Source organism: Jaculus jaculus, chromosome 1 (assembly GCF_020740685.1).
Source record: "Jaculus jaculus isolate mJacJac1 chromosome 1, mJacJac1.mat.Y.cur, whole genome shotgun sequence".
NCBI classification, from domain to species: domain Eukaryota; kingdom Metazoa; phylum Chordata; class Mammalia; order Rodentia; family Dipodidae; genus Jaculus; species Jaculus jaculus.
Genome location: NC_059102.1, coordinates 145413332 through 145427431, shown reverse-complemented (window position 1 = coordinate 145427431; position 14100 = coordinate 145413332). Strand labels below are relative to the sequence as shown.

Here is a 14100-nt window from a genome sequence, read left to right as displayed (position 1 = left end):
CTCAGACTGACCTGGAATTCACTATGTAGTCTCAGGCTGGCCTTGAACTCTCTCGGTGATCAACCTACCTCTGCCTTCCGAGTGCTGGGATTACAGGTGTGCACCACCACATGTGGCATCCCAGCACTTGGGAGGCAGAGGTGGGAGGATCGTCATGAGTTCAAGGCCACCCTGAGACTACATAATGAATTCCAGGCCATCCTGGAGTAGAGCAAAATACTACCTTGAAAAATAAAATATTACACCTACCTTTGAAGAGAGGCAGGCCTTGGTAGCAATGGTCTGGAACTTCATAGCCTAAGAAGCAGGACACGCCAAGGCCCAGGCGATAGCGCATCACAAAGCAAAGAGCAGGCTGCTAACATGGGGTTATGTGCTTTGTGCTGCCGGGCAAAGACTGCTGTCAAGTCCACTATTGTTCTGCTGGTGGCACTGACAGCACCTTTGAAACTGGCAGGTCCCAGACTGTGGGCTAGGTGTGTTTATCAATCAAGTCATCGTCACACACATGAAGGCAGTCACTCAGCACCAAGGAGCCAGAGATGAGGTGGTGAGGCCGTTCAAAGAGCAGAATAAGATGGGCAGCTCAGCTACTGTCCTATGGTCTGCTTGCCATGCCTAGCTCACAGCTGGCTGTGACAATACCTGAAGGTGCTACTACTGCTTCTGAAGGCCGGATGCTGTGGGAGGGAGTGTCTAAGCCTCCACCCAATCACAGGGTGGTCCTCACAGGAGCCTGACCAACAGCAGAAGGACCCATGGCAGAAATACCATGGTGCAGCCTCCTAAAGGTGCCTGACGGCATCCCACCTCTTCCATGTGTGGGGGGATACTTGTGGAAGCAAGACCAGGACAGAGTTCACTGCCCTGGCTTCTCTCTGCTTGGCAGTGACGTGAATAAACCCACATACATTCTGTTTAGAAACAGCCCAAACAGTTTAATAGTAAGGGGAAACCCACCACAAAATGTAAAACAAACAAGTGGGCAGGCATCTCCGAGTTTTGGTCTCTGTTGTTTCTAGTGCGTTTCTGTGAGAAAGTCCATCTGATAGCCTGTTCCCGTGTCCCCTGGGGATGTGAAGGGATGCACACAGTGGGTGATGCTGACACCTTCTCAGCTTCTCCAGCCACCAAAGCCCTGGACAGACCTGTGAGGAAACGCAGTAGAGAGTGTCAGCTCTTGCTCTGGCCGCAAAGGGCTTCGGTGCTGGAGCACCTGCCCACACTTACGGAGTCTGTCCTTGTACACTATGACACACAGATGCACTGAGTGAGGGTCAGCTCTCAGGCCTGGAGACACTACCAGAGAAATGAGGAAGGTATCTCTGAGCTCTGCCATCTGGAAGGCTACTTCTGCCTCATCAGTGAGCCTGGCACTTCTACCTGACCCCTACATACTAGCAAGTCCCAACCCAATGCCTGCTGTTTAACCTTGTACTTCCTCTTAGCTTTTAAAGTAGAAAATAGAAGCAAAGGGTACAAATAAAGTAAGAATTAGTATTGTTTAAGAATTAAGTATAGTTTCCCACACCCTTACAACCTTATTTAATGCTTTAAAAGTAAGGTCAGACAACACAGGAGACAACTACTTACGAGTTAGATGATCCAAAGCTGAATGCTGAAAACAGAGGAAAAAAGAGATGTTAAACACAGGCCCGGGCAAACAGTGACCTCCCAGCTAGGTTCCTCCTGGTTCTTGCTGAAAACCCTCCTTGACCCCAGTGTGTACATGGTGGTGAAAGATCACTGTGAGCTCATCCTCCTGAGCCAGGGGCACTGTCAAGAAGAGCTGGGAATTCTTTCCCCTTTGAAAAAAGTTTGTTCCTTTATTTATTAGAAGTGGGGAGAAAGTATGTCATGCCAAGACCTCTTAACACTGCAAACAAACTCCAGACAAAAGTGCCGCTTTGGGTACTGGGGACTTGAACCTGGGTCAGCAGGCTTTTGCAAGCAAGTGCTTTTTAACCTCTGAGCCATTTCCACAGTCCTCCTCCCCTTTTTAATTTTTATTTAAAAATTATATTATTATTATTTTTTATTAACAACTTCCATGATTGTAAACAATATCCCATGGCAATGCTATTTGTAAAATTTTATTTATTTAAAAATCTATTTATTAGAGAGAAAGAGAGAGAGAGAATGGGCACACCAGGGCCTTTAGCCATTGCAAGCATGTGCCACTATGTGCATCTGGCTTATGTGGGACCTGGAGAATTGAACCTGGGTCCTTAGGCTTCGTAGGCATGCACCTTAACTGCTAAGCCATCTCGCTAGCCCCTCCTTCCCTTTAAAAAAATATTTGCAAGGGGAGACAAAGAGAATGAATATGAGAATGGGCATGTCAAGGCCTTCAGCAGCTGCATATGAACTCCAGATGCATGTGCCACTGTGCATCTGGCTTTATGTAGGTACTGGGCAATCAAACCCAGGTTATTAGGCTTTGGTGACAAACGCCTTAACTGCTGAGCCATCTCTCCAGCCCACTCCTTCATTTTTTAAGTTACCCTGTCGGCATTTTAGGGTTCTGCCTGCCTTTCCCACCTTGGCTATAGGCAGAGGGTCTCTGGCCCAGCTGCCCTGCACCATCTCATCAGGAAGTTTTATTAACATCCACGTGCTTCTCTCCTTTTTGGAGGCCAGAGAAGCCAGACGCTGAATGAGTTTTAGGCTTGACTGTTGCTATATACAGTTCTGGGGGTCACTTGGCTCCTATGGGGTTCCTGTCTCTTTGTTTATAAAGTCATTTTGCTGTGTTTCATGTGTTCCTCTTCTCTTCAGCATGTTGCAAGGACAAAGCAGAATGTATACTTTGCCATCTGAAGACACAGAGAGCTGCACAGACAACAGGCGAGGCTTCTACACCCTGGTTTAAAAATATTTATTTATTTGCAAGACAGAGACTGAGAGAATGGGCATGTCAGGGCCTCCTGCCACTGCAAATGAACTCCAGACACATGCGCCACTTTGTGCACCTGCCCTTACATGGGTCCTGAGGAACTGAACTGGGGTTGTTAGGCTTTGCAGGCAAGTGCCTAAACCGCCCCACAGCCTGGTTTTTGAGTCTACTGTTTTGGCTTTTGAAACACAAGTCTAGGAAGACTGTTATTATCTGGGGTTCTCAAATCTTGAGGAAAATGAAATCAGTAATTCTTAAATTTGGTCACAAATGACACAATGTTGCTATAGTCCAATTATAATCCAAAAAGAACATTTTATTTTTCAACCCCTTTCAGCTTTTAAACTCCTAACAGACAGGAGCACTCACTTTGGGGAAGAAGGCACTTAGCTGAGGAAAGGCAGTAGGACCCTGGTGCTCATGAGGGAAGAGAACATGGCCGCCTACCTCCTGCGCCTGATCCAAACCCAGAGAATCCGCTGCTCTGGGCCCCAAAACCTGAAGTCTGTTGAGAGAGAGATCCAAAAGTAGGGGCGTTTTGACTGGCGAGGGTACCAAAGGATGTGGTGTTGCTGCTGCTCCCAAACCTGGGTTCCAGTGAGAAATGCAGCATGTTAGGTGTGGTCTTGGTCCACTGTCATCAGTCTCAGACACACTGACACACACAACTTGAAGTAACAGGACAGTCTAAGACAACAGTCACTCAGAAAGAATAGGCTACACAGCCCATAGAAAGCCTTCCTCCCATCTTTGGGAAGGAGGATAATGAGAATGCAAAAGGAATACAACCTGGCCGGGCCTGATGGTTTTAGTCAGTCTGATCACTTGGAAACTAAGTACTATACTTGTTCTTCCTATCCTAACAATCCTTCCCTGTCAGCCCCGCAGCTTAGATTCCTCATTTATTGACATCTTCCATCCCGACTCCTCCCTCGATCCCGACTCTGATTTTTTTCACTTCAAACAAAATTTTTTTGAGCCGGGCATAGTGATGCACACCTTTAAATCCCAGCACTAGGGAAGCAGAGGCAGGAGAATCGCTGTGAGTTTGAGGTCATCGTGAGGATACATAGTGAATTCCAGGTCAGCCTGAGCTAGAGTAAGCCCCTACCTTGAAAATATTTAAAAAAAAAACTTTTTTGGAGGGGGGGCTGGAGAAATGGCTTAATGGTTAAGGCACTTGCCTGCAAAGCCAAAGGACCCAGGTTCAACTCCCCAGGACCCACATAAACCAGATGCACAAAGGGGTGCATGCATCTGGAGTTTGCAGTGGCTGGAGGCCCTGGCGCGACCATTCTCTTTCTCTACCTGTCTATTTCTGTATCTCTTTCTACCTGCCTATTTCTGTGTGTGTGTATCTCAAGTAAATATATAAAAATAAAATAATTTTTTTAAAAGAGGTAGGTCTTCCTGAGACTGGCCTCAAAATCCTAGGCTCAGAGCTCCTCCTGCCTCATCTTCTCAAGGGCTATGGCCACAAGCCAGTGCCATGGAGTCTGGTGATTCTACTCACTTTTACTGAAGAGGGAAAGGACTTTCTGCATATAAACACAGTCATTCTTTTTACATTTTGGGGGAGGGTCCAAATTATTTCACCCAGAATTCTGTGTTTATTTCACAAAAATCAATAAATACATGAAACAATATAGTCAGGGGCTATCAGTTCCTCTCCCCTATTATCTCATCTGGAGACAATACTTCAGGCAACCTCTCAGAGATTTCTCCTCCAGATGTGGACCACCAAATGGGGGTGGGACTGAGGTTGGAGACTACTGAAAATCATTTCCTATTTTTCTTATTCTTTTGTTTTTCTTAAATGTTTTACTTATTTATAATTTATTGTGTGTGTGTGTGTGTGTGTGTGTGTGTGTGTGTGTGTGTGTAGAACAGAGAATGAGTATGCTGGGGCCTCTAGTCACTGCAAACAAATTCCAGATACATGTGCCACATTGTGCACCTGCCTCACCAGAGTACTGGGGAATCAAACCTGTGTCCTTATGCTTTAACTGCAAAATCATCTTTCCAGCCTTGTTGTTATTTTTTAAAAAGACTTATATTTATTTGAAACAAAGAGAGGGAGGGAGGGAGAAAGGGAGAGAAGGAGTAAGAATGGGCACACTAGGGCCTCTAGCCACTGGAAACAAACTCCAGATGCATGTGCCACATGTGTATCTAGCTTACATGGGCTCTGGAGAATTGAACCTGTGTCCTTTAAGCTTTGCAAGCATCACCTGAACCACTAAACCATCTCTCCAGCCCTTTTTTGTTATTTTTTTTTTTTGAAGCAGGGTCTCACTCCAGGTTGGCCTTGAATTCATAGCAATCCTCAGGCTCCCCAAGTGCCAGGATTAAAGGTATCCTCCACCATGCCCAGCTCTGGAAATCATTTTCTGAGGGATCATCCAGGGCCTCCTGGAGGAGACCAGGCAAATGAGCTTGGGTTTCTTGGGAGGAAAGACAGTACCTGGATAAATGCCTACAAAAAAGGCATCTCAGCTATGCTCAGCTTCTATTAGTGAAATGAAGGGTTTCTGTCTCTTGTCAGCCACTCAGCAAAACAGGATCTCTCTCTCTCTGACTCTGAGATAGGATCTCACTGTGTAGCCCAGGATGGCCTCAAACTCAAAATCATCTTCTCTCAGCCTAAGTGCTAGGATTGTAGGCATGTGCCATCATGGCTAGAAACAGCTAGCTTCCCAGCTCCCTCCAGTGCTGTGGATGGATTCCAGTGCTTGGACAAATGCTTTACCACTGAGCTATACCTTTAGTCCTTAGGAGACTTTTTTTTATATTTTGCTTTTGTGCTTTGAGGTAGGGTCTCACCTAGCTCAGGCTGACCTGGAACTCACTCTAGTCCTAGGCTAGCTCTGAACTCATGGTGATCCTCCTACCTCAGCTTCCTAAGCACTGGGATTAAAGGCATGCACCACCAAACCTGTCCTTAGCTTTAATTACATATTTTATTTATCTTACTTTTTTGGTTTTTCAAGGTAGGGTCTTTCTCTAACCCAGGCTGACATGGAATTCACTCTGTAGTCTCAGGGTGCTCAAACTCATGGTGATCCTCCTACTTTTGCCTCCCAAGTGCTGGGATTAAAGGTGTGCGCCACCACACCTGGCCTTAGTTTTAATTCTTGACGTTTCCTTAGAAGAAATGTCAAAGACCCACTAGTTTCTACAATAAAGGCCCCATCCACTTGCTTACTCTCCTTGATCTAGGGTCTCTGTGGAAAGGAAGTTTGAATACAAATGCCTTAGTTTTGCTTTCAAGATAAAGATGTTGCCACCATCTTGCCAAGGTTCTTCCCAGTAGCTCTATAACCGTCAAACAAAATCATCTCCTTTTCTCAAAACTTTCAGCCCTCTGCTCTGAGCCCAGTACCACGGGTGAAATGCATGTCTATGCCCCTTTCAGCCATCAACATCTTCAGACAAGGGACTCCGAAGTATGGTGTTTTCTCCTTTGAATTCTGGCACAGCCAGAATATAGTTCTGAGGTCTTTAGAAGCCCTGTCTGGTGAGGATGTGTACTGGACAGGAGAACAGCTATGAAAGCTAGCTGGTCAGTGGCTCTCCCAGGTGAAATCCACTCGCTGGTGCCCAGTATGACCTGGCCTTGGACTGTGAGACCCAAGACCCAAGCTATGGCTCAGGGACAGAGCAGAGGACAGGTTTCTCACAGGACAATTCTAAGGAAAAATCTGATGAGAAGTATTCTGAAGAGCTCCTAACATAGACACCACACAAGGCACATGCTTGGCTATAGCCAAGGCAGGGCTGCGTTTATTCCTCTTGAACAGGGCTTCTGATGACCAGCATTCTACACATCAGCAGCACCACATGGTAAAAGAGCTCAGTTTGCAGCAAGGGTCTTTTAGCCCACTATCTGCAGTTTGGAACATGTAAAAATGCACCCCTCCACGCCGTACTTTGGGCTGGCATGTGTTTGTGGTTTCCCCAGGGCCCACCTAGGGGCTTACCCGAATCCTCCTGCGTTGGCAGCGGCAGTACCCTCTCCGAACACTTTGCCTCCCGTCGAGCCCAGAGGGCTTGTAAAGGCTGGGGCTGAACCGAATGCTGGCACCCCTCCAAACCCAGGGGATCCCCCAAAAGTAGGAGGGCTGCCAAACACTGGAGCAGCACCAAAGCCACCTGAGCAAAACAGAGGCAAACAAACAAAAATGGGGAGAATGGAAGAGATAGCAAGAGAAGACATTGAACAGTCAGAATTAAATCAAGAGGAAGGAAAGAGGAGAAACAGAATGTTAGAAATGCAAACACAAACTATAAAGTATATTATCTTTTATTAAAATATGACCAAAAAAACCAAAACACCATCCAGACCAAACTGTCCTCCTCCCGTTAGGAGTAGAGGGATATGGGGTCCACTCAGCGCTCTCCCAGATTCTGTGTCTATCTTAGAGCTCCATGACCCTCCCAGAGGTAGCTGAAACTTCTCATATGAAGTCTGCAAGGGTAGACCACCACCCAGAGCCCATGGGTCCACCTCAGGTCCCCTGTGCTATTTGAGACTTCTCACTGAAACTCCATTCTCAAAAGCTCATCTCTCAATCTAGCAGTCCAGGATGACAGGATCTTAGTACTTATCACCACACAGGCCAGGCTCTTAGCTTTGTGGAAATCCAACTTATAAAACTGGAGGTTCGAAGGCCCCTCTGGGCAGAACTGTGAACTGGGTCACAGCAGAGGCAGAGATGTGCCTGCTGGCACCTGGCCAGGTGCCTTTTATTTATTTACAGCTGGATGGCTTGCTCACTAGTGTCCCTGTCTCTCTTTTTCTGCGCCTAGAACTAATCCTCAGTAAAAAGCACACAGCACTGCTTCTTTGAGGAAGGCTTCCGTGGAAATCAAGTGATCAGTCAGCTGTGAAGATGGCTATGGCAGCTACTGCTCTGTGGGTGCAGTCTGGCTGGGGACTGTGCATGCAGGAGACCATGGAAGAGGGTCAGGTAAGGCAGCTTCCTATGACTGGTGGCAATATTCATCGGGTAGGAGAAAGAATGTCCTCCCCTGAGTTACTCTCCTGCATCGGAGGGGTCCCCAAACCTCCCAAGATGCTGTCTGACTCCTTCTCAGGTCTAGGAAAGACACATAACAATGTGCGCAGAGGCTGGGCAGGGCCTATGGCCTCGTCTCTGTCTGAAAAAGCACGTTTATTGTCAGAGCAAGGAATCTGGCCTTCTTACTGTAGCTGTAATCACACCACTGTCTCTGCCACCTGAGTCTGGGTATGAAAACTGTCAGGTGAACTTTCTGGCTGTTATTTCATGCTTCAGTTATATGTCTATTACCCTTACTAGTGGTTATACAAGTGAGAAGATACTTTTCACTAAAGCTCATGTTTGGGTTAATAGTCTGTGTTCTAAAACATTCAGTGAAATTCCAAGCCATGATCTAGAGACTGGTAGATTACAAATATAACAGACTGGAAAAAAAAAAGTGCTAAAAACCCCTTGCAGTTGAATTATTTAAAACTGATCAGAGATCTAGTTACACTTTCTTCCTAGACACACAGGGTTTTTATCTAGTGCCCTTATATTCAATATTGTTTAGACTTCTTGATAGGAGGTGAGTGAAAAATGAGAAGTCACAATGCTGTAGACAATAACCTAGACAGGGAGGAGATGAGAAGGGAAGAAGAGAAGAAAAGGGAAGGGAAAAGGAAATAGAGACACCTCAAAACAAACCTGAGGCCTAGTCAGATGACAGAACTAGACAGGTGCTTTGGATTTAGTTTTAGAGGCAAGCAGCTCTCTCTAAATAGGAGGACAAGTTCAATTTTTGTAGGTGAACTGTGTGAGCTATAAACAGGAAACGTGCTATAAATCCACACGGATGGTGGCTGTAAGAAGCATGGAACCCCTCCTCCAAGGAGGACACTGAGGCTCAGAGCTGAGGATGGAATCCCTCATCTCTCCTCTTGTGCCCCCTTTTCTCCCTCTCTGTTACAGTGTCTACTGCTTTTGGTGATAGAGCAGGGGTATAGACCTAGGCCAAATCTTTTGTCCTTTTTTTGGTGACCTCCAGCAGTATTATTTCTGATGCACTTTGCTGAAGGGATGAAGGACGTGATATTTTCAAAGTCCAAATCATTGGCATAAAACCTCTCTTAAAACAAGAGGGGATAATCCTGATACCTGGCAGGAGAGCTAACTTGTTTGACTCGGTGCTAAGCATAGAACCCACTTTCTGCTACTGAACCATACCCCAGCCCTCCTCCCCCAAAAGCAGAAGCTCTCTGAGATCTCTGGTAATTTCCACAGGGGAGAAGGCACTCCTGAATGCAGGGCAGCCAGCCATCTTTCTCTGTCCTCCCACTGATGTTTCTGGTAGCTACATCAAGCCCTAAATAGTTGACAGGTAATCCTCCCTGCTAAGTGTCCTCACTCTGTGTATGCACCACACAAATAGAAAAATCAGATAGGTGGGAGGGAGGATGCATTTTATCTAAGACTGAAGAAACGAAAGAGCCAGACTCTTAAACCAACTGGGACATGATTCTAGAATGCAGCACCTCAGACAAGAAAACTGGGCAGCAAAAAGCAAAAACAGGGCTGGAGAGATGGCTTAGCAGTTAAGGCGCTTGCCTGCGAAGCCTAAGGACATATGTTCAACTCTCCAAATCCCACATAAGCCAGATGCATAAGGTGACACAAGTGCACAAGGTGGCACATGCATCTGGAGCTTGATTACAGTGGCTGGAGGCCCTGGCAAGCAATTCATTCTATCATTGAAAAGGGGGGGAGGGGCTGGAGAGATGGCTTAGTGGTTAAGGCATATGCCTGTGAAGCCTAAGGACCCATGTTTGATTCTCTAGGTCCCACGTAAACCAGATGCTGATGGTGGCACAAGTATCTGGAGTTCATTTGCAGTGGCTAGAAGCCCTGGTGTGCCCATTCTCTCCCCCCTATCTCTAATAAATAAAAACAAAATCCTGAAAAAAGAAAAAGGGACAGGCTCATGGTAACAATGAAGGTAATGGGTAGTAAGAGAGGTGATGTGATTTGGGGACTTGGATCAGGCCTGGGGCATGCAGGCAGGACTCCTGGGCCTCTGACTCGGACAGTCTGGGTGTGACGCTACATCTTGGGGTATAAGTTAGTATTTCCCGGCCCCCCCCCCCGCCCCCCCCGCACCTTTCTGGTCACGTGGACCTGGACCCATGGTAGGCTGTACCCGCTGTGCGTTCAACGTGCAACAAGCAACAAGTTTAGGCCCTTAGAACCATATTCAGCATATTCTGAGTCTCTTTGACAAGGTGGAGAAACTGAGGCTCAGATTGCTGGAATAACTTACCCAAGGATCTACACAGTTCAGTGACTGTTGGGACCAGGATGGGCATGCATATGACTTCAAAGCCCAGGACTTCCCCACCACTCTCAAGAGAACCCTTGTCCTGGGTGTTGCAGACCACCCTGTCTCACTTCTCTACTGTCCCCATTTCCCTAACCAGGGTAGAAGAAAGCAGTCATTACTGCTGGGCCTGGTGGTACAAGCCTGTAAGCCCAATACTGGGGAGGTAGAGGCAAGAGGATCAGCAGTTTGAGGTCATCCTTGGCTATATACTTTTAGTAAGCCTGAAATATGGGAGACCTTATTTCAAGAAAATAGCAATTTTATTCTGCAGAAAGATAATGTATAAAGCAGGCCAAGAATTGCAAAATTTCTGTGGTGATAAACGTCCCACTAGGACATGGATTTGTTTACTTCTTGGGGAGATGTTCACACAGCCATGCGGCCCCAGGTACCAGTGCAGGCTTGGCCCCCACTGTATGATGAATGAACAAAACCACGCCTGTTTTTTAAAAAAGAAACTGGGTGTGGTGGTGAACACCTTTAATCTCAGCACTCAGGAGGCAGAGGTAGGAAGATCACTGAGTTCAAGGAGGCCAGACTGAGACTGCATAGTGAATTCCAGGACAGCCTGGGCTAGCGTGAGACCCTACCTCAAAAAAACAAAACAAAACAAAACAAACAAACAACAATAACAAAAGGCTAGTCTGCTGCGCTTGCCTCAAAATAAATAAATAAATAAATAAATAAATAAATAAATAAATAAATAGGCAAGCAAGCAACAAGGGAAGGGAAAAGGAACAACACCCCCAAACTCAATTTCCTAACAAATTACAAAGGCTCAATGACTAATGAGTAAATATTCCTTCTCCGCCAAGTGTCCATATTTGGCCTTTTCATTTGAAATCCATCATTCAGTGTGTGTGTCCCCAAAACTATGTCAATTTCTGGTCCCTTGTAAATTCTGGGGAAGGAATGTTCAGAACTGGCAATCTAAGACTGGCTACCAAGCCAAGGTCTGAACAAAGGGCCCAGAACATCTGGTGTCCTTGGCACTTCAGGGTGACCTTCTAATCTGGTCAATCCCTCCTAGATCAGAGCTACCTGCACATCTATCTTCTGGGCAGAGATCTGCTCCAAGCATACCACTCATCTAAGGGTAAATAATCCTGCCCCCTCATCCACAGAGGCAGGAGAAGGTGGGCTCCAGAGAAGCATTCTCAGTGGGCAATCTCACCCCTCAACTTCCCAAGAGGTGATGGTGATGCAGGCAGCTTCAAAGACAGGCAGTGACAAATGAAGCACGTGTTTCAGGTCTAAACACATTGTTCTTTGTGAGTTTTTGTCAAGAAAGGTTCTCACTCTAGGCCAGGATGACCTGGAACTCACTCTGTAGTCTCAGGCTGGCCTTGAACTCACAATGATGCTTCTACCTCTGCCTCCTGAGTGCTGGGATTAAAGGTGTGCGCCACCATGATTTTTTTTTTTGTTGTTGTTGTTTGTTTTTCGAGGTAGGGTCTCACTCTAGCCAAGGCTGACCTGGAATTCACTATGTAGTCTCAGGGTGGCCTCAAACTCAGCGATCCACCTACCTCTACCTCCCAAATGCTGGGATTAAAGGCACGCACCACCACGCCCAGCTTTATGATTTTTAATTACAAATGTGACTACAAAAAAGTATATAGATTTGTAGACTCTAAAAGTTATGATGCGATAAAATGTTACCACTAATGTATTCTAACTGTGAAGATTGACTGAGCTGTGTAGTATGTTTACGTATGGTGTACCTCAATTAAAAGTCAAAAAAGACTGGGTGTTGTATGTGTACCTTTAATCCCAGTGTGGCAGAGGTAGGAGGACAGCTATGAGTTAAGGCCAGCCTGAGACTGTAGTGTGAGTTACAGGTCAGCCTGGGCTAGAGTGAGACTGTACCTTTAAAAAAAAAGATGCTGGCATTGGTAATACATACTTATGATCCCAGCACTTGGGAGGCTGAGGCAGAAGGATCATGAATTTAAGGTCAGACTTGCCTAGGCAGGTCCTATCTCAAAAAACTAAACCCAAACAGAACAGAAGTTCAAAACAGTAATTCAATTAAGAGGGAAAAATAACATAGACATAACACATTAAAAAGAGAAGGCATTGTAACTATCGGGATAAGGGCACCTATAGAAATCTGTGATAACAGATGTGTTCTAGAACATCTTAGTTGCCATTTTTTGATGTGTTCCTTTATTTTGGTCTTTCTTTCTTTCTTTCTTTCTTTCTTTCTTTCTTTCTTTCTTTTTTTTGAGACAAGGTCTTGTTATGTGGCCCCAGCTATCCTGAACTCTTATGTAGTCCAAGCTGGCCTCCAATTTGTAGCAAATTCTGCCTCCCAAGTGCTGGGATTATAGTGTATGCTGCCACACCTGGCTACTGTTTCTGCAATCATCACATAATGTGTATAGTATTTTCTTCTTTTTTAAAAAAATTTTTTATTAGCATTTTCCATGATTATAAAAAAAAATCCCATGTTAATTCCCTCCCTCCCCCCCACACAGTATTTTCTTCTTAATAAGACTAAGTTCTAGTAAGGACTTCACTACATACATACATGCACACATACATATTTTTTTAGCATGTCTCAAGTATTAGGAATATAGTAAATGCTCAGTAAGTATGAAAATAAATTGAATGAAAAACTAACTTCTTTCTTACCCTAATCCCGCTCCTCTGAAATAGCCTTCCAGATACCTACCTACATGTAAACACACATATACAAGAACAGGATGTGTGTAGTACCTGCTTTATTTGGAGTGGAAAAGCCAAAGCCCTGGGATGCCACACTTCCACTGCCAGAGCTGAATGTGCCGGCAGGCTTCTGCTCCCCAAAGGATGAGCTGGCGAATCCTCCAAATGTCTTGGCTCCGCTGTTTCCAAACAGGTTAGAGGTATCTGAAGGGACCATGAACATGTTTAAGGGACTTTGATGGGAAAGATTATTTTCTTTTTTAAAGTTATTTTAAATTTTATTTTATATTAGGGAAAAAGAGAGAGAGAGAGGGAGACTGGGGGTGCCAGGGCCTCTAGCCACGGCAAACAAACTCCAGATGCATGTGCCACCTTGTACATCTGGCTTACATGGGTACTAGGGAATTGAACCTGGGTCCTTTGGCTTTGTAGGCAAGTGCCTTAATGGCGAAGCCATCCCTCTACCTCCAGGCGAGACTCTTTCTTTACTTCTCAGATGACAGTGCAGCTAGCATCTGGGATAGCTTAGCTGAATAATTCACAGGCCCCTCTGATCTCCTTGCAGCCCAGTGACAAATTTGAAATCACTAGCTTTCAGGCTGAGGACTTCCTGTCATAATTCTACAAGTGAAAAATAAAGGGGCAGAAGAGACCTAACTACAGGGGCTCCCAGAATCTCAAGGTCTTTGTCCACCAATGGCCAGCTGCTTGACTTACAGAGAACAGAGACTGTTATCATCAGTCTCTTGCTGTGAAGACCAACTTCAAATTGTGTCACACTAGGGAGTCAAATTAGAGCCAACTGCAGTCAAGCAGAGTCTTGCATCATGCTTGCTGTTGTCTGAGCTGTGCAGAGACTGATGGTGAAAATGAGAGAGGCCTGCCCAACTATTCCTAGTCCATTTGGAGAAAGGGTCTCAGAAGGCGAAAGATGTCAGTCTGATTTCCTTGCTGTAAGAGGTTCAGGGAAGTCCTTAACCTCTTAGATGCTGAGCTAGTCCCTTCCTATCTATGCTATGTTCTGGATTTGCTCCAAACAATTGAGGGAGAGCTGGAGGGATGGCGTAGTAGTTAAGGTGTTTGCCTGCAAAGCCAAAGGACACCAGATACAACTCCCCAGGACCCATGTTAGCTAGATGCACAAGGGGGTACACGCG

At 45.7% G+C, this 14100-nt stretch overlaps 1 protein-coding gene across 6 annotated transcripts in view; it reads right to left on the bottom strand.

Annotated features, from left to right (window-relative positions):
* Positions 1-917: 917 nt before the first annotated feature.
* Nup214 (nucleoporin 214) overlaps positions 918-14100 on the bottom strand; it is a 110258-nt gene continuing 97075 nt past the window's right edge. For 4 of the 6 annotated variants that reach the window (XM_045149901.1, XM_045149912.1, XM_045149934.1 and 1 more), the window contains exons 32-35: positions 12995-13147; positions 3344-3483; positions 1594-1618; positions 918-1148 (exon numbers count right to left, since the gene is read on the bottom strand). In XM_045149901.1, the coding sequence (XP_045005836.1) occupies positions 919-1148; positions 1594-1618; positions 3344-3483; positions 12995-13147 (548 nt within the window). In that variant the 3' untranslated portion in view covers position 918. Of the gene's footprint in view, positions 1149-1593; positions 1619-3343; positions 3484-6876; positions 7049-12994; positions 13148-14100 lie in introns of all 6 variants that reach the window. The other 2 variants (XM_045149919.1, XM_045149926.1) reach the window with 1 other exon arrangement.